This window comes from Equus przewalskii, chromosome 1 (genome assembly GCF_037783145.1).
Source record: "Equus przewalskii isolate Varuska chromosome 1, EquPr2, whole genome shotgun sequence".
NCBI classification, from domain to species: Eukaryota; Metazoa; Chordata; class Mammalia; order Perissodactyla; family Equidae; genus Equus; species Equus przewalskii.
In genome coordinates, this window is record NC_091831.1 from 30859890 (window position 1) to 30881162 (window position 21273).

The window sequence follows — 21273 nt, forward strand, 5'->3', positions numbered from 1 at the left end:
ACAGTGTGGAATGGGTGTGAAGGGAATATGGACAACTTGCAAATGCTTCTAGGGAGAACAGTCTGGATGGTGAAGGAACTGCAAACCATGTGACATGAGTGTGCGTTGAAAGTCCTGGGAATGTAGGTGAAAGAAGGGCAAACTCACAGGTGATGTGAAGGCTGTCTTCAACTGGTGAGAGGCTGTCATGTACAAGAGAGTTTAGATTTCTTCTGTGAGGCATAGATTTCTTGTAAGGCACAGAACTGCACCACTGGGTAGAAACTAAAAGGAGGAGGATTTCAATTCCTGCTAAAAGTGATGAGCCAGGATTTAAAGCCCAAGTGTGACCCCAGAGCTCTTCATCTTAGCCACTATGTTGTTTTAACAGAAGGGCTTCAAATTATACTCTACAACTCGGATATTTAAAAAAACAAACTTTATTTCACTAACTGATCTCTCCTGAGCCCCTAACCCTGCTTGTGAGGAATATAATAACAACAAGAATCAACTTACCAGTTAAAGGTACCTCATCTTTTCTTCCTGGTAATTTCACAGACTTTTCAGAGTTTTGATCTCTTTCACCTTCTTTTCTTCTTCCTAGATGCCATCTGGGTACAAAGGGATGCTGACATCATGTGCTGGTAATGGAGATGGGCTGCATGGTTCATATGCTGTCATCTTGTTACTCACTGACCTTCTCTCAATCATTCTTCCTGGTTATTTACTGAGGTGTATTAGGTGCTACCAGGTCGTTTTGGCTTCATGTTGGTACCTGCTATTGAGCATGGGCATTACCGTTGCTCCATACTAAGCTCCTCATACTCTGGGACTTCCTTGTACTGTCACCAAGATTCTCCCAGAGTACCAGTCCCCTCAGCAGTTCTCTGTGGCCTCACGGAGCACATGGGAACTTGTGGCTCTCCTGCAGCCAAATGAGACCTCGGCAGACAGGAAGCACTGACTCAGGCCCTCCCTTTGCAGAATCACACCAACCCACCATTTCTGTGCCCCTGTAGCTCCCCTATGTTGGTATGTGAAGTCTCCCCTAGAAGTTCCATATGAAGAGTGGAACACATGTATGCTCTTCTTTCAGTTTCTCCTTCTTCGTGGCCTGAGAACAGGGGGATGAACACTGGGTCTCTTTTATGTGATCCAGGCAACTTCCTCAACCTGGCCTCATTCTCTCCAAATCTCCCCTACGTCATATCCTCAATCAATCTCAAGGCCTCCAGTGAAACTTTATGTTCAGACCTCTGAGCTTTGCTATGTTCAGAAAGAGCTATAAGAACTTAGGGGTGGGGAGGGGGCACTTAACAAAATCTGTTTTCCAAGAATTTGCCTCACTAAGTTTTTCAGGCTAATTTGAAACTCAAAGCTGAGCACTGACCCCTCTAAGTGGTTTCTGACCTTCTAAAGAAGCATGAATGTCCTTGATTCAACACATAAAGAGCTGAAGGGTAACAAGATTTACAGAGAATGAAAGCTAAAATTGGTTCAGAGACTGAAAATGAAATTGGTTATTTTATGTATTCTTTTGTTTCAGTGAAATATTTTATAATAAAAAAATTAAATACATTGGTTTAAGATCGTAAAATGTCATTCTCGTTATACTTTACTGCCTTCTGTAGTAAAGAAAATCAACCAGAGCACGATAGCATAAGCCTTTATTCAAAAATGCCAGGCAAGAGAAGGTTCTGAAGGAGTGTTCCAACCTGGGGAAGCAGGGCAGAAGTTTTTAATAGGGCCTCAGCAGGAGGGGTTAGCCGAAGTTCAGCTAGTTTCGGGACTAGTTGGATCAAGACAGTTCTCAGAGAGAGGAATTGTACTGGTGAGTTCGCAGCCATTGCTAGGCCAATTTGAATTTATCAACAGTAGAGAGGGACAGCTGTGGGAGACAAGGACATGCTATGGCCACAGTGGAAAATTCTCTGGCCTTAAGTGTCTCTTAATTTACAAAGTAGAAAAATACACCAGTTGCTCTGTTCAGCATGTACAAGGCTGTTTTCTGAGCAACTGTTCTAATTATGTGGCCATAACCCACCTTGAGTACTCTGTCTTTTGATAACTAAATTTGCAAATTTTTTCCAAATAATGATATGGCTCAAAAGGCTTTGAACACAGTCAGCTTTCAATCATTGTCTGCTTTGCTGGGCTGAGAAGAGGCCTTGCCTTTGAAGAACTCATCAAACAATAAGTGAGACAGACAAAAACAAATTATGCCATCAGAATGAAAGTATGTTCAGAGTGTTGTGAAATTTCGGGGAAGAAAGTAGCATTTTTGCAGAGGGAATGACATTTGATTTATACCTTGAAGAATGGTATTGATAATGATGATAAAGATAATATTAATAGAAGCTATATTCATTTAGATCTATCATGTGCTAGCCACTCTATATACACATTATCTCAAATCCTCAAAATATCCCACTGTCTTCATCCATTTGGGCTGCTATAACAAAAATATCATCGACTGGCTATCTTATAAACAGTAGAAATTAATTTTTCATAATTCTGGAGGCTGGGAAGTTCAGGATCAAGTTACCAGCATATTCAGTGTCTGGTAAGGCCTGCTTCCTGGTTCATAGATGGCTGTCTTTTCTCTGCGTCCTCAAATAGAGGAAGGGGCAAGGGATCTCTCTGGGATCTCTTTTGTAAGGGCACTGATCCTATTTATGAGGGCTCCACCCTCATGACTGAATCACCTCCCAAAGGCCCCATCCCCAGATACCATCACCTTTGGGGATTAGGATTTCACCACGTGAATTTTGAGGGGGGACACAAACATTCAATCTATAGCATGCACTTGTATTTACTTAAGAAGAAATAAAAAGTGAAGCTCACAGAGGTTAAGTGATCTGTCTGAAGCCAAATTTATAAATGGGAGAGCTTAGATTCGAGCCCAGAACAATTTAGCTCCAAAACTCACCACTGTTCTCCTGCACCAGTGTTTCCCAGTGTGAACAGGCACCAGTGATGTTCAGGGGAAGGAATCTAGGTGTGCTGTAAATGAGATCAGAAGAAACGTGGTATAACATGTGACGTTGAAGCCATAGTGGGGGATTATTTCCAATTCATTGTTCTGTGAAAGTCTAAGGGGAAGTTTCAATGTCCTTACACCTCTAATCTTGTCAGTCTCTCATTTTACAAAGAGCTTCAGGCTCAGAGCATTTGGTAGCTTTCTGGCTAGAACTTAATAATGTGTTTTTTCATGGTACTTATTTTTATGGTTACTTTCTAATTATGAACAAGATGCTTTTTAAAATTTTGCATAATTTGATATGAAGCTTCCAATTTATGTACTTATTTAAGTTTAAAAGTAAGTACTTTTTGAAATATTGGGAAAACCCCAGTGGAGATGGATGATGAATATGTGCTAGTGGCCTGCGTGAGTGACATTTGGGACAGTAAGGGACTGTACCTTACTGAATAGGATTTCACTAGATAAACAGCAATGATGGGAAATAGCTGCTGGTGGTAAAGGGAAAAGAGCTCTCCAAGGAGAGGAAATGACTCATAAAGTGAGAAGCATATCAAAATGTGATGTATTTGGAAACAGTGAACAGGCTGGGGAGCTAAGATATGCATGGTGGATATTGAGGCATGAAACTGGCAGTCATTATTACACATGAATACTTTACCTTACAATTTCATAGGAGAGATACAACTGATACTAAATAGCATTCTTGTCTTTTTTGTTGTCTATTGTGAACTCTTCTTTCCTTTTTGTAAGAAGGTGTTATAACCTTGATTAAATATTAGAAAATTTTAAGTAAGTAGGTAAAAGACGAAGATGAAGGGAATCAGAGTATGCCACCCCAAAATATGACATTTTGACATAAGAATTATTTTGGGCTGAAGGCAAGTACGAAGCAGTAAACCCAGAAAGAATTATCTGCCTCGCCCTATTGGCCAAATGGAAGGACATAAATTTCCCTTCGTGAAGGTCTTTCTCCTCCTCTCTCCCGTGCCAGGAGGAAGAGGAACAGTGAATATTACTGGAGTCAGAGAGTCAGCACTGAGATAGGTTTGCAGAAACAAATTTTACTAAAATAACCCTTATCTTCTATTAGATATGCTAGTTTCCCTATATATTTACCTTCCCACAGTGTACTGCTCCTAGAAGTGCAATATCCTTTTCCTTAGTCTTGCCACTTCTCCACAAATCTGACACCCTTTATTCAAATGGGATGTGGTATATGACCTCTGAGTCTAACTGCTTCTTTGGGTCTTCACTTCTTTGTCTATGAAGACCTCCATGAATGTAAAAGTTAAAATATTAACATCATATAAAATTTGTATGCCTTTTCTCCTGTTAATCTGTCTTTTGTCAGTCTAATCCACAGGCCCCAGATGCAGAATCTAAGAGGGTAGAGGAAAAGCTTTTTCCTCCCCTACAAAGGGCTTTTAAGCAAATAGCTCTACCACAAATTTCTCAGAAGGAAATGTGGGGGAAGAATGAGGCTGTTTTTAGTTTGAAAAATATGTTTCCATAGTGAGGTATGCCCATCTCCTTGGAGAAATGTATTTTTAGGAAAATTTCTGAGTTTTTCACATCCTCCACCTCCAGTTATTTCAAGTAAAATAATAGCAAGAGAAATATGTGAGAACTTATATGCAAACTAAGTTATACTCATTTTCAACTAAATAAGTTAAATAATTTCTGAGAAAGACAAAAGAGTTTGTTAAAGTTAAACAGTTAAACCTTCTTATGCAGAAAGCAAAGCCTGAGAGAGGCTTATGTTCCCTGGAGCAAACTATCCTCTTTCGCTCTGTTTCTCTCTCATCTGTGATTTGTACAGGAAAGAAGGCAGATGTTTGAGAGACAGGAGGTAGGAAAGAGAATTGAAGCCTTCTTAGGATTTAATTCAAACACCTTAGGCAAGGTGAATAGAGAAATATAGCAGAAGCCATAAATAACAGTGTCCCTACATGCTGTGTCCCCGAGCTGGCCTTGAGAGTGAGGACCAAAACAGAGAAGTGAAGCTTAAGGCAGAGGCATGGCTTTGTCTCAGCGTGGTGGCAGCTTCTACTCTTCTCATTTAATCATTAACAAATTCTCACTTCCCAAAAATAGACCTTTTTAATATAAAACATTCAGCATCAAATAAACATCAGGCAACTGTTCCTTTTAACCGACACTACTTTAGAACAACTTTTAAAACAAAGAAGTGCTTATGGTGTCGTTTGGCACCTTTCTTACTGATGATAAGTTGCCATGTAGCACCTAACCCAAGAGTCATGGCAAGTCATGTGACTTAAGGCATTCTAGTCATGGCTGTGTCACACTAACACCACCTTGTAGCAACAGATCAAACTACGGGGGGGGGGGGGGGCGGGGTTTGAGTGATTGAGCCATTAAATTATTGGAAACCTCTAAGAGAACTTATATTCTTATAAAAAATTTAAATTTTGTTTTCTGTCTTTGATTTTCTCATTTTCCTTCCACAGTATTTTGTGATACTTTTTTTTACAATCTCCTTAGTAATTAGGAGACTTTTAGGACTCATTCCTAAGCAGGTCTGGCCTTTCAGGTAAGAAGGCAAGACACCTGCTGACGTGTGTACTTGGGGTTACTGGGTCCTTTTACAAATAGCCACTGTTGAATGCTAGCTTCCCTGTTGATAAGACAAAACTGAGTTTGTTTTTGCTGGTAATGAAAACACTACCTAAACAGAGTCTTGGTAGCCTCTCAGAGTGGGAAGGGCAAAGTCAGAATATTTATGGGATTTTTGAAATCTGGCTTAGTGTGGGAGCTTGGTTAGGATTGGGTAAGGATCATGATATAATAGTTTAGTATTGGTGGACAATGAAGTGAGGATTTTGAAGTGAGGAGTTTGAAGAGGTCTTGGGGTATAGACTGTTCCTTACTGCTTTCTATTGAAGGGTTGATGGATCTTCCAGAAAGTTCCTGGAATACACAATTAAATTGTTTCCCACTTCTATCATACCTAGACAAGAATTTCCTGGAGTAGTAAAGTTATATTGATGAAGACAGTGGAATGGTAAAGTTAGGTTACTGTGGACAGTAAGCTGTGTAGGTCTAGGTAGTTTCAGTTCTTACCACTCAACCACCCAATTCCGCATTTCTGCCGTTATACGGCTTAAGATTCATCGCAGTGAAGGCTTTTTGGTCCTTAGGGTAGTATAATGAAAACTGCACAAGTTTTGGAGTTAATATATGCTGTATAGCCTGGTGTTCAGCAAGTGTTTATTCCCCTCATCCTCCCTTTCCTCTCCCTGCTTTCAAAGGCTTCTGTTAAGATGTGGAGAAATTGGAACAATTGTACATTGATGATGGGAACGTAAAATGGTGCAGCCACTTTGGAATACAGTTTTGCAAAATATTAAACATAAAGTTACCATATGCCCCATCATTTCCACTCCTAGGTATAGCCAAGAGAATTAAAACTATATGTCCACAAGAAGCTTGTACATGGATGTTCATAGCAGTAGTATTCAAAATAGCTAAAAAGTGGAAACAACTTAATGTCCATCAACTGATGAATGAATAAATAAAATGTGAAATGTCCATGCAATGGGATATTATTTGGCAATTAAAGGAACAAATCATTGTACATGGTACCACATGGGTGAAATTTGAAAACATTATGCTAAGTGAAAGAAGCCAGTTACGAAAGACCACATATGTATGATTGCATTTATATGAAGTGTCCAGAATAGGCAAATACATAGAGACAGAAAGTAGATTAGTGATTGCCTGAGGCTGGGGGTGGGGGAAGGTGGGAGGGAGAGGATGAGTGTGGCAGAATGAAGAGTGACTACTAATGGTTATGGGGTTTCCTTTTTTGGGTGATGAAAATGTTTTAAAATTGATTGTGGTGATGGTTTCAGAACTCTGTGAACATACTGAAAACCATTGGATTGTACACTTTAAATGGATGAATTGTATGATACATGAATAATATCTCAATGAAGCTGGTTTTTAAAGAAGTTTCCCATAAAATGTAACTACTCTTCAGTGAGAGGCATGGTATAAAAGAATACATTAACTGATTGCTGAGAGCAAAACTTCAGAAAAGGAGTGTTGGATTGGTGAAGAATGGGATGGAGACTGGGAAGGAACAGGGCCTGAAAGGGGAAGTGCCCACGGAGCCAATGAACTGGCACCACCGACCTCTCCTTGTTCAACACTGCCTGGGCTGCCTGAGCAGCCGACTAAGTCACACAGGGGCATGCTCAGTGCATTTCGTACCCAGAGGGGCATCATTTTCTAATAACCCCCTTCCTCAGTATGACAATTATTCGTAGTGATAATCAGTAATAACATTTTCTTGATTTGTTTTTTAGTATTAAAACAGATGACAATTTGAAAGAGTGAATACATTTCTATTTTGAAGATATTTTTGTTTAAAGAGATTGTTCAAATTCGGTAAAAGATTTTAGTATAAACTGAAATTTGCATTTGTCAAACAGGAATAGTACACCTCACAGTTTGTACTCTGTCTTACTGTTTACATTTTAAACACAAAATCTCCAGGTAGTCACATAAAATGACAGAATTGAAATAACTCTATTTCTCTTTTTTCATCTTTAAGATCACTGTGCAATCGTTTATTTAGAAACTCCGGTTTAAATGTAGGAATATGCAGTACCACAGAGGTTAGAGATTTGAAGCACTGGCTGGAAGAGAGCTCCCACAATTCAAAACAGCTCACACTAGAACAAACTTATTCTCAAGAGGAACATGTATCGCCAACTCCCCGTGTAGGGACCCGACTGAATAACTGGGAGTTCTCAGTTCTACATGGTATTTTACATTCCACATTGTAGTCCATGGAGAATACAATGTTTACGAACAGATAAATTATTAGAATGTGCTAATTTGAAGCTTATACATATATTATTAAAACTCAACAGTAACCACTGTAGTTGTTTCAAAGTTAGACTAACAAAAGACTTTTTCAGGGAGAAGTATTTTGTCACTGGCAATGCTTACAATTGTTGGCACATGGTGATAATAAAAACCAGACTAAATTTTAGTCGGTTTTGTTATTGTTTTTTAAATCTCTACCCATAATGCACCCTTCTTGATGCCTGTACCCAGGGCGGACTGCCCCCACTCCACTACACATGGAACACCACTGAGGTTAAGTTGCATAAATCTGTGTAGAATGAACCGTATCCATAGTAAATGATTGCTTGTATAGTCTAACAATTATAGTTACTGTGAATAAAATATGTTAACCTAAGAGGAAAAAACTGTATCATTTAAATCTAAATTTGCTATATCTGTTACATAATCCTAACACTGAAATTAAAAGGTTAATTTTTATCAAACCTCTTTGCTCATGGAGGCTCTAAAGCTCACACTAAGTTGTAATAAGTTAAAATGGATTTCTCAAGGTGAAAATTGGTTTTGTTCATTAAGAAGAAAAGACTGACTTTTACAAACTACTTAGAGGTAAATGTTGAGCTCTTGGAACGCCAAACACACGTGTTGTTTAAGTGTTGAAAATATTTTAATATAAAAACATAGAACGTGAAAAGAGGAATAATAACATTAAGCAAATAATTATAACAATACTATATAAAAGCATTTGAAGCTACAACTTGTAATGGTATATTTTCTGGGTTTATCTCTTTTTCAACAGAAAGGTGATATGAAATCTAAGAGAAATATATATTTAAGGAAAACAAGACCGATTGACCCTATAACCTGAATCATTAAGAATTCTAGAGACTTCTTATGTAATTTACTGATATATTAGAGATCTAAAGTGTGTTTGGGTGCACTAAAATATCCATCAACCTATCCATCCATTCTCTTTCCTTCCTTCTTGCCTGCCTTTCTGCCCTCTTTGCTTTCCATTTTTTAAATTCTTCATTCATTCAGTTCCTCTTCTATTTTAAGCACTGTGCTAAGTAGTGGATTACAAAGATGAATGTTATCATTTCTGCCCTCAAAAATCTCTGTCTGGTGGCAAAGACAGACACATAAACAACTTATAATTCCATGTGGTGTCGTTAATGCTGCAATGTAAGAATGTACAGAGAAAGCTGCAGGAGCATCAGCGAAGGGGTAGTTGGCTCTCTCTGGGCACAGAGAAACTCTATACAGGAGGTGACATCAAACTAAGTTGTAAGGGCTTCAGGAGTTCTCCAGGTGGTGATGTACACGTGTGGGGTTGGGGGCAGTGGTGGAGCAGAGGGAAGACATTCTACAGTCAGTGTCCAAGACTTGGTTTACTTTTTTCTTCTCATTTTCCTCAATTTAAAATTGAAGTTATTTAAAAACTCATTCATTCTCAAGGTTTTGCTGAGTACCTCGTATGTACAACATTCAGTTAATGGGAAATTCTAGGATTATTGACTTACAAATCATAAATTGATTTTGTAGAGCAGGTTATCAAGCTCACTAAAATAGGATCTTCACAAATTTGCATTCTCACCCTAAAATCCCCTTTTCTTTCTGCTCAGTTCTACACAAGAGTGAGTTTTGGACAAGCAGTACTTTATAAATTTTCCCCATCTCCGTCTTTCAGGTTTAAGTGGTCCTATTAATTCTGATAGCCCACACAAAACCTGCTTAACCTGGTTGATTCTCTTGAGAGCAAGGTTAGGGAAGCCAATAGCCCATGCTGGCATTTTTTGTCGTCAGAAAGCTGTTTCAGGGTAAGGGACCTGCTCAGCCTCATTGGAAGAAGCACCGTCAGGCCCATCCAAGGGCTCCCTTCTGTAGCCCCTGAAGTTCCCAACCACAGCAAAATCAGACAGTTGAGAAAAACAGAGCTGCTTCTCAGAAAGAGAGCTGCTCCTGCATGGGCTTAAATCAATGAAAATCCACTCAACCAAAAATCTGGAAGTATGCTTGTACCTTATTGTTTTCCAGACTACCACAGCAATATCTCCCATCCCAACATGTTCTTCCTACACTGTGACCTTGATATTTGTCCCATTGAGTAGAGGCCTCTGTGTTCCCTCTCCTTGGATCTGGGCTACCACTGTGCCATCTGGACTGTCTCCAATAATAGAGTACAGTGGAAGATACATTATGTGACTTCCAAGACTAGATCATTAAAATGGTAGGCACTCTGCCAGCTTCTCTCAGGACACTTACTCTTAGATCCCAGCCCTTGTGCTGTGAGGAAGCCCAAACTAGCCTACCCAGAGAGGCCACATGTAGCCGTTCCATCCAAGAGCCCCTCTGAGATCCCAGCCAACATCAGCCACCAGACACGTGAGTAAAATGCCTCCAGATGATTTTAGTCCCCAGCCTTTGAGTCCTTGTAATTATTTTATTAATATTTTGCTGTTTAAATTAAGTTGATACTATTAAGCTATAAATCCATATGACCTAGTATGCTAAAATAGCCTAGCCTGTAGAGCTACCATGACAAATATTTTACTCCTGGGTTTTTGTTGGATTAATTTAAGTAGGACACACTATAATGGGAAATGTCACTTAAATGCTTTTCTTTATGCCTTCCCTGTTCACATTTGAGGGGGGAAAAAAAACTAGTCTAGCCATTCCACCTCCTCCTGAGATTCTAATGCTTTTATCATGGCTAGGGGTCTGAGAGCTGCAAATGGAATCTAACGCGAATGATTTAAGGTAACCATGCCTGTCAGACTATCAGCCTGGGGTTTTAATTGGACACACTTCTCTACCTCCCACTTCCTGACTCTCCTCAGCAGGACATGTTGTCCCATTATCCACCTGGCTTCAACATAACCACACAGTCTCCTGTCATTCTGTTTTTCCTGTTGGTCAGCCTAGGAAAATGGCCCAATACATAGAAGTTTCAGGAACTTAGAAGAGAGAGAGCAATTGGCATTTCTGTAGTTTGGGGAATAATAACCTACCTCATATTTATCTATCTTTTATTGTTTCGAATGCTTTATACTGCTGATGAGGATGCAAAGAGACCAGATCTCTCAAACATTGTTGTGAAATGGTATAGCCACTCTGGGAAAAAAGTTTGGCAGTTTCTTAAAAGCTAAATGCACATTTACCATACCACCCAGCAATCATACTCCTAGGCATTTATCCCAGAGAAATGAAAGCTTATGTCCACATAAAAACATGTACACTATTGTTCATAGCGGCTTTATTAGTAATTGTTAACAACCAAATGTCTCTCAATAGGTGAATGGTTAAACTGTGGTGCATCTGTACCCTGGAATAGTACTCAGCAGTAAAAACATACAACAACTTGGATGGATTTCAAGGGCAGTATACTGAGAGAAAAAAGCCAGTATCGAAAGGTCAAATAATGTATGATTCCATTTATACTACATTCTTGAAATAGCAGAATTATACAGATGGAGAACAGATTCATGTTGCCAAGGGTTGGAGATGGCGGAGGAGTTGTGAGGTGGGTGTTACTATAAAGGGGTAGTATGAGGGAGATCTTTGTGGGGGAGACTTCTGTGTATTGATTGTTGTGTGGTTACACCAATGTACACGTGGGATAAAATGGCATATAGCTATACACACATTATACCAACGTCAAATTCCTTGTTTTGATATTGTACTACAGTCACATTAAGATGTAGCCATTAGGGGAAACTGGGTGAAGGGTACACGAGACCTCTCTGTACTATCTTGCAACTTCCTAAGAATCTCTAATAATTTCAAAATTAATTTTTTTGTTTTTTTCTCACTTGCTTAAAAATCCTTTAAGACATGTGAGCATTTGATATTTATTCCCATTTTACAAATGAAGAAACTGAATTTCTGAAAGATTTTGACTCGCCTAAAGCCACATGGCTAAGACAATTCTGAAACCGGGTCTTCTGAGTCCAATTCCAGTGCTCTTGCATGCAGATTTTAGCAGAACCACCTTAGTTCTAAGAGTCAGAAGCTTAGTGCTTCTGTTCTAGTTTCACTAATGTTTCATTAGGTTAGTTTCATGTGGTTTACTCAATTGATTTTTTAACCACTTTAATTTACCAAATGGTGCATCATTTTATGAAATAACCTTTGCAGCTCTGTAAAATTAATTCCTTATTTGTATAAGTAGACATGTTACAGACCCAAAATAACAAGGAAGTAGGTATTTGAGCACTAAGATTGAACTCAAGATCTTTTACAAAGTCATAGAGTAAGTATATTTAGAGCTTTAGGGATTAAGAAATTGAAAGTCTCAAAATATTTTGGGGTTTCCTTCTGCAAAATGGCAGGTCAAAGTGTGTTTGCCTCTCATTTTGTAGTCTCAGTACTTATACAACTGAAAAAGAATACAAAAGTTGCCAATCCATAATGTATATAACTCCTTTTGACTTTTTCCAGTTTCATTTTCTTTAAAGTAGAGTCAGATATTAAAGATAGTTGAGAAAAATCTGAGACTAGAATCCTTTTATAGTTTTATGATGTTTTCTCCAGTTCTCATCCATATCTAAATTAACAGCACTTTTCTTTTTGGAGTGCTTCTCCTGTATCAAGTCTTTCCAAACGTTCAACTTAGTTTTCATGGAAGTAACAACTCTCTTCATATTTCATTAGTTTTCATCATAGTTTATATATCTATATATGAAAATAAACCACCATTAGCATAAATAGATTTGGGGAAAAAACCACAACTCTTCTTCATAGATATTCCACTCAGCTGATGGAAGTAGGAATGTGGGAAAACCTGTGAGTGGCTGAATAGCCATGGGCATGCAGTAAGTCATGAGCACCAGTCACTGTGTTTCTCAGAGGGACTGGAAAGTGTCTGTTTATCCAGTAAGCTGGTTGATGGAAGTCGGTTAAAAGAGCCTCTAGTGTATTGTATTAAAAAATCAGAATGGCAGAGTATACTAGCTAGATGGATAGATAGACTAAAAAGAGGGACAATTAAAAAATAAAGACCTGAGGGCTGGCCCCATGGCCGAGTGGTTAAGTTCACGTGCTCCGCTGCAAGTGGCCCAGTGTTTAGTTGGTTCGAATCCTGGGCGCGGACATGGCACTGCTCATCAAGCCACGCTGAGGCAGCGTCCCACATGCCACAACTAGAAGGACCCACAGCGAAGAATATACAGCTATGTACTGGGGGTCTTTGGGGAGAAAAAGGGAAAAAATAAAATCTTTAAAATAAATAAATAAAGACCTCTTGGAAATTAAAAATATGATTTCCAAAAATAATATAATAATAGAAAATGAAGTAGAAAAGAGTAACCAAAAATGGAGAGGAAGAAAAACAAAGAAACAGAAAATAGGAGATAAGATTTCTGAAATAGGAGTAGAAGTTCCCCCATTTCAATAGTAGGATTCCGGAAAGAGAGAACCAAGCAAATGGAGCAGAAGTGATCAAGGAAATAATACAAGAAAATATCCCAGAACTGAAAGGAAGTAAAAGTCTTGACATTTTAAGGGTCTAGCAAATGCTAGGCAGAATGAAAGAAAAATTATCTACATCTATACACGTTGTTATACAATTTCAAAAAACCAAGAATAAGTAGAAGATACTAAAAGCTTCCAGAGAGTAAAGGGAACAAGGCTTAGATTGGCATCAAATTTCTCATCAAAAACATGGGAGGCTAAAATACAATGAAGCAATGCCTTCAAAGTTCTAAGAAAAGTTAGTTTTTAACTCAGAAATCTATACCTCATCTAACTGTCAATCAAATGTGATGGCAAAATACAGAAATTTTCAGACATGATAGTCCAAAAAGCACCAGCTGGGTAGCGAATCTACAGAGCAGACAGTCCAGATTGGAGCAGGAAGATGGAGGACTCCAGGAAGAAGGTTTCTGGGGAGAAAATGGCAATTTGATGAAACAGCCAATGTATTAGAGATTTTAGGGAAAAACTGAGAGCATGATAAAGGCATAGAGTTCAAGAATAAAAGACAGGCCTTTTAGAAACTCTGAAGTGGAGGGGAAGAGTGAGGAGAAGAGGAGAGATTTAAATAAAAAAGTCAAGATTCAAATATGAACAACCTGAACGTTGATATGACTTTCAGTGGTGGTTTTCAATATTTAAAATACACCATTAGACAAATAATGGAAAATAACCGTGGTTATATAATAGACCATAAATATTATTAACCTTGGCAAAATATAAAAGTAAAGGCACAGTTGACAGAAGTTGGGAGGTGGAAGGTGACAGAGAGGTGGGGGAAAGATGGGAGAATTAGTGACCTTCTTTTACAAAGTGGAATTGAGTGCCCTAGAAATACCACCCAAATAACCTGTTGATACAGCAAAGCTGAGTGTATTGCTTACTGCAGTAGTGGAGAGCATTACGGTGGCAAATCTTATTCTATTTTTGTTCTAAGAGTTTTAGACCACTCTTATGAATGGTCTGGCAACAGGACTCTTTTTCCATTTTAGATTTCACTTGCATATTAAATCCACTATTTCTGGTTTAAGACCATTCTCAAAATGTGAGGAGAGAGCCAGAGTCACCTCTGCTTCAGGATCTACTTCTGAATGCTGTCTAAAGGTGTTAAAGAGCTTATCCTTGAAGTCTCAGATGGACTCATCTTTATTTCTTCTAGGACTGAATCAGAGCTTCTGACGCAATTCTGGTCTTGTAAGTCATCCTCATGGTCTTCTCATTCTGCCTTCTCCATCTGATTTTTTGCATTTGAGGTTCCCACTAATGTATGAACTAATGGGTGTAGATCTGGGAACCCTGGATTATACACAACTAAAACTATTACACAACTAAAACTATTCTAAATTCCTCTGCAAATTTCACTATCTCTTGTCTCAGTATGGAAAGTCTTTTTTCTTTTTTTAAAAAAATTATTTTATTAAGGTCATACTGGCTTATAACACTGTGTAAATTTCAGGCGTACATTATTATATATCAGTTTCTGTATAGACAGCCTGTTCACCACCTTTTATCCACCTAGCTTTTATCCGTCACCATACATAGGTGCCCCTTTGCCCCTTTTGCACCCCCTTCCCCTCTGGTAATCAGTAATCTCGTTCTCATTATCCATGTGTTTGTTTATCTTGCATATGAGTGAAATCATACAGCATTTGTCTTTCCCTGTCTGGCTTATCTTGCTTAACATAATACCCTCAACGTCCATCCATGTTGTCGTAAATGGTACGATTTTGTCTTTTTTATGGCTGAGTAGTATCCCATTGAATCTATATACCACATCTTCTTTATCAATTCGTCCATTGATGGGCACATGGGTTGCTTCTACATCTTGGCTATTGTGAATAATGGTACAATGAACACAGGGATGCATAAATCTCTTTGAATTGTTGATTTCAAGTTCTCTGGATAAATAGCCGGTAGTGGGATAGCTAGGTCAGACAGTATCTCTATTGTTAATTTTTTGAGAAATCTTCATATTATTTTCCATAGTGGCTGCACTAATTTTCATTCCCACCAGCAGTATATGAGGGTTCCCTTTTCTCCACATCCTCTCCAACATTTGTTTATTGTCTTGTTAATTATAGCCATTCTGACAGGTGTAAGGTGATGTCTCATTGTAGTTTTGATTTGCATTTCCCTAATAATTAGGGACGTTGAACTTCTTTTCATGTGTCTGTTTGGCCATCTGTATATCTTCTTTGGAAAAATTTCTGTTCATATCATCTGCCCATTTTTTGATCAGGTTGTTTGTTTTGTTGTTGTTGTTGAGTTGTATGAGTTCTTTATGTTATTTTGGAAATTAACCCTTTGTCAGATATATTATTTGCAAATATTTTCTCCCAGTTGGTGGGGTGTCTTTTCTTTTTGTTCATGGTTTCCTTTGCCTTACACAAGCTTTTTAGTCTGATGTAGTCCCAATTGTTTATTTTTTCTTTTGTTTCCCCTGCCTGTGTAGACATGATATTCAAAAAGATACTGCTAAGACCGATGTCAAAGAATGTACTGCCTATATTTTCTTCTTGGAGTTTTATGGTTTCAGGTCTGACATTCAAGTCTTTAATCCATTTTGAGTTAATTTTTGTGTATGGTATAAGATAATGGTCTACTTTCATTCTTTTGCATGTCCAGCTTCCCTAACACCATTTATTGAAGAGACTCTCCTTCCCCCATTGTATGTTCTTGGCCCCTTTGTCGAAAATTAGCTTTCCATAGATGTGTGGTTTTATTTCTGGGCTTTAAATTCTGTTCTATTGGTCTGTGTGTCTGTTTTTCTGCCAGTACCATGTTGTTTTGATTACTATAGCTTTGTGGTATATTTTGAAGTCGGGGATTGTGGTGCCTCCAGCCTTGTTATTTTTTCTCAAGATTGCTTTGGCTATTCGGGGTATTTTGTTGTTCCATATAAATTTTAGGATTCTTTGTTCTATTTCAATGAAGAATGTCATTGGAATTTCTATTGGGATTGCATTGGATCTGTAGATTACTTCAGGTAATATGGACATTTTAACTATGTTTATTCTTCCAATCCATGAACATGGAATATCTTTCCATTTCCTTTTGTCTTCTTCAATTTCTTTCAATAATGTCTTATAGTTTTCAGTGTGTGGGTCTTTCATTTCCTTGGTTAAATTTATTTGTAGGTATTTCGTTCTTTTTGTTGTGATTGTAAATAGGATTGTAGTTTTGATTTCTCTTTCTGCTAGTTTGTTAGTAATATATAGAAATGCAACTGATTTTGTATGTTGATTTTGTATTCTGTACCTTTCTGTAGCTGTCGATTACGTCTAATAGTTTTCTGGTAGATTCTTTAGGGTTTTCCACATATAGAATCATGTCATCCACAAACAGTGAGAGTTTTACTTCTTCCTTTCCAATTTAGATCACTTTTATATCTTTTTCTTCCCTAATTGCTCTGGCTAAAACTTCCAGCACTATGTTGAATAAGAGTGGCAAGAGTGGGCACCCTTGTCTTGTTCCTGCTTTCAGAGGAATGGCTGTCAGTTTTTCACCGATGAGTATGAGGTTGGCTGTGGGTTTGTCATATATGTCCTTTATTATGTTGAGATACTTTCCTTCTATACCAATTTTATTGAGAGTTTTTATCATAAATGGCTGTTGGATCTTGTCAAATGCTTTCTCTTGATCTATTGAGATGATCAAGTGGTTTTTATTCCTCGTTTTGTTAATGTGATGTATCACATTGATTGATTTGCGGATGTCAAACCATCCCTGCATCCCTGGAATAAATCCCACTTGATCATGGTGTATGAGCCTGTTAATGTATTGTTGTATTTAATGTGCTAATATTTTGTTGAGGATTTTTGCACCTATGGTCATCAGCTATATTGGCCTGTAATTTCTCTTTTTTGTATTGTCCTTGTCTGGTTTGGGTATCAGGGTAGTGTTGCCCTCATAAAATGAGTTAGGAAGTGCCCTGTCCTCTTAAATTTTTCAGAATAATTTGAGAAGAATAGAAATTAGGTTTGCTTTGAATGTTTGGTAAAATTCACCAGAGAAGCCATCTGGTCTTGGACTTTTGTTTTGGGGGAGGTTTTTTGGTTTTGTTTTTTAAACTTGAGCAACATTTTATTTACTTCCCCACATCACTCACTCACTCATGGGTATAAGTGGCTAAATTTTATATCTTCTCAGGAAAACAGCACTTTTGAGTGACTATTACAACCAATAGAGAACTTCAGTCTTTGATCACAGCATTAAGAACTCCTGGTTCACAAGCCCTCTTCGAAATGACCTATGGGGAGGTTTTTGATTACTGTTTCAATCTCTCTGCTTGTGATTGGTCTATTCAGATTCTCTCTTTCTTCTTGATTCAGTTTTGGGATGCTGTATAATTCTAATAATTTATCCATTTTTTCTAGGTTATCAAGTTTGTTGGTGTATAGCTTTTCATAGTATTCTCTTATAACCTTTTGTATTTCTGTGGTGTCTGTTGTAATTCTGTGGTGTCCTCTTTCATTTCTGATTTTATTTATTTCAGTCTTCCATCTTTTTTCTCGGTGAGTCTGGCCAAGGATTTGTCAATTTTCTTTATCTTCTCAAAGAACCAGCTCTTTGTCTCATTAATCCTTTCTACTGTTTTCTTAGTCTATTTCATTTATTTCTGCTCTGGTTTTTATTATTTCCTTCCTTCTACCAACTTTGGGATTTATTTGTTCTTCTTTTTCTAGTTTGTTTAGGTTTAGTGTAAGCTTGTTTATTTATGATTTTTCTTGTTTTTTGAAGAAAGTCTTTTTTCACTGGCTCTCAGCTCAGATTGATAAAAGCCAGAGGGTTTCCCTGTTCTGAATGGTCTTTAACTTTAAGGTATAATTGAGCTTAGAGGGTTTCTGGCCAGCCAGGAGAGAAGTGGAGTGGGTGAAGAAGAGAGAAGCAGAGGCAAATGGAAGGGCATAGGATGGGGCAAGAGGAAGAGGAAGGCAAGCGCCATTTGTTTCAAGGTTCGAGTTGTGGAAGATCTAAAAGAAAAATAGTTTTAAGTGTTTCACATTTTTCCTTTGCCTTGACCAAGGAGTCTCTGAAGGAAACAATTTGGAGTTGAATTTCTTTTGGATACTTCTTCATATCAATCAAAAATGCAGACCATTTGAGGGGCTGGCCCAGTGGCATAATGATTAAGTTCACGCACTCTGCTTTGCTGGCCCAGGGTTCACAGGTATGAATTCCGGGTGCAGACCTAGCACCACTCATCAAGCCATGCTGTAGTGGCATTCCATATACAAAATAGAGAAAGATGGGCACAGATGTTAGCTCAGGGCTAATCATCCTTAGCAAAAAAAAGAGGAAGATTGGCAACAGATGTTAGCTCAGGGCCAGTCTTCCTTGCAAAAAAAGAAAGCAGACCATTTGGTATTTACTCCCTTTTCATTCTAAGGTGTTTCTCAAATGAATGCGTTTGGTTCTATCAAAAATTCTGTAATTCTAAATTGTCTTTGGTGAAATTATGTCATTTAGGAAGTAAGTTCATGACTTTGGATTTTGTTTGAATACATGTAAGAAGCAGGAGTATGGCCTGGAAGGTTGAATCATTAGCTTTAGACTGAGACAAACCCATGAGAGGTTGTGGAAACAGTTGGTTAAAAGTGTCACATTGTGAAACTCTCGCTGTTTGCCGACGACATGATCTTATATATAGAAAACCCCAAAGAATCCATTGGAAAACTCTTAGAAGTAATCAACAACTACAGCAAAGTTGCAGGGTACAAAATCAATTTGCATAAATCAGTAGCATTTCTATACTCCAATAACGAACTAACAGAAAAAGAACTCAAGAATACAATACCATTCACAATCGCAACAAAAAGAATAAAATACCTTGGGGTAAATTTAACTAAGGAAGTGAGGGACCTATATAATGAAAATTATAAGGCCTTTCTGAGAGAATTGGATGACGACATAAGGAGATGGAAAGACATTCCATGTACATGGATTGGAAGAATAAACATAGTTAAAATGTCCATTCTACCTAAAGCAATCTACAGATTCAGCGCCATCCCAATCAGAATCCCAATGACATTCTTTACAGAATTAGAACAAAGAATCCTAAAATTCATATGGGGCAACAAAAGACCCCGAATTTCTAAAGCAATCCTGAGAAAAAAGAACAAAACGGGAGGCATCACAATCTCTGACTTCAAAACATACTACAAAGCTACAGTAATCAAAACAGCATGGTACTGGTACAAAAACAGGTGCACAGATCAATGGAACAGAATTGAAAGCCCAGAAATAAAACCACACATCTATGGACAGCTTATCTTTGACAAAGGAGCTGAGGGCATACAATGGAGAAAAGAAAGTCTTTTCAACAAATGGTGCTGGGAAAACTGGAAAGCCACATGTAAAAGAATGAAAATTGACCATTCTTTTTCACCATTCACCAAAATAAACTCAAAATGGATTAAAGACCTAAAGGTGAGACCTGAAACCATAAGGCTTCTGGAAGAAAACGTAGGCAGTACACTCTTTGACATCAGCATTAAAAGGATCTTTTCAGACACCATGTCTTCTCAGAGAAGGGAAACAATAGAAAGAATAAACAAATGGGACTTCATCAGATTAAAGAGCTTCTTCAAGGCAAATGAAAACAGGATTGAAACAAAAAAACAACCCACTAACTGGGAAAAAATATTTGCAAGTCATATATCTGACAAAGGCTTAATATCCTTAATATGTAAAGAACTCTCGCAACTCAACCACAAAACATCAAACAACCCAATCAAAAAATGGGCTGGAGACATGAACAGACATTTCTCCAAAGAAGATATACTGATGGCCAATAGGCACATGAAAAGATGCTCATCATCGCTGATCATCAGGGAAATGCAAATCAAAACTACACTAAGATATCACCTTACACCCGTTAGAATGACAAAAATATCTAAAACTAATAGCAACAAATGTTGGAGAGGTTGCGGAGAAAAAGGAACCCTCATACACTGCTGGTGGGAATGCAAACTGGTGCAGCCACTATGGAAAACAGTATGGAGATTCCTCAAAAAACTAAAAATAGAACTACCATACGATCCAGCCATTCCACTACTGGGTATTTATCCAAAGAGCCTGAAGTCAGCAATCCCAAAAGTCCTGTGCACCCCAATGTTTATTGCAGCACTGTTTACAATAGCCAAGACGTGGAAGCAACCTAAGTGCCCATCAACAGACGAATGGATAAAGAAGATGTGGTACATATATACAATGGAATACTACTCAGCTGCAAAACAGAACAAAATCATTCCATTTGCAATAACATGGATGGACCTTGAGAGAATTATGTTAAGTGAAATAAGCCAGCGAGAGAAAGATAATCTGTGTATGACTCCACTCATATGAGGAATTTAAAACTATGGACCAAGAACTGTTTAGTGGATACCAGGGGAAAGGTGGGCTGGGGGGTGGGCACAAAGGGTGAAGTGGTGCACCTACCACTTCTGGCAAACATTAATGTACAATTGAAATTTCACAAGATTGTAACCTATCAATAACTCAATAAAAAAAAATTAAAAAATTAAAAAAATAAAAAATAAAAAAAAGTGTCACATTGTGACTTGGGTCCCCATCCAAATAGCTGAGCCATCTCCATTGGTAAACTTGATGAATTCCCAGTTTCCATGGGACAGAAAGGTTGGAGAAGACATCTCTCCCAGAATCAAAGTCCCACAGATGGAACAGCAAGAGGAAGGAAAGTCCTTATAAGCTTTTGAAAACTGACCCAATGTATAGTTTGTCCAAAGGATGCTGGTCAAGAAGAAATTGATGGGGTTCAAGATGCACTACCCAAAAATATGGCACCTTGGCAAACTGAATATTTTCAGCTGAAGGAGTTTGAGAAAACAGCAGAAGCATGACAGTCACTCTGACCTTCCCACCACTCCTGCCCTTCTTTCCTGAAGCAGGAAGTCGAGAAGAATCTGAAGAAACAGCCTTTGCTAAATTTCCCCGTTTTCCTAAACTTATCTCGTGCTCTTTGCCCTATCGTATTTATCCACAAC

The 21273-nt window shown here is 38.1% G+C and overlaps 1 protein-coding gene and 1 non-coding gene across 4 annotated transcripts in view; one reads left to right on the forward strand and one right to left on the reverse strand.

Annotated features, from left to right (window-relative positions):
* HPSE2 (heparanase 2 (inactive)) overlaps window positions 1-21273 on the forward strand; it is a 607678-nt gene that overhangs the window by 490145 nt on the left and 96260 nt on the right. Inside the window, exon 10 of one of the 3 annotated variants that reach the window (XR_011522679.1) lies at window positions 584-623. The exons of 1 other annotated variant lie outside the window; for it this stretch is intronic. Coding sequence is in view for 1 of the 2 variants with exons in the window: in XM_070559521.1 (XP_070415622.1) it covers window positions 584-793 (210 nt within the window). In the remaining variant the exon portion in view is untranslated. Of the gene's footprint in view, window positions 1-583; window positions 1558-21273 lie in introns of those variants that run through there. One more of the 3 variants, XM_070559521.1, reaches the window with a different exon arrangement.
* LOC139078492 (small nucleolar RNA SNORA25) lies at window positions 17401-17518 on the reverse strand. The gene has a single exon (XR_011531468.1). It is a non-coding gene; the product is annotated as a small nucleolar RNA SNORA25 (small nucleolar RNA).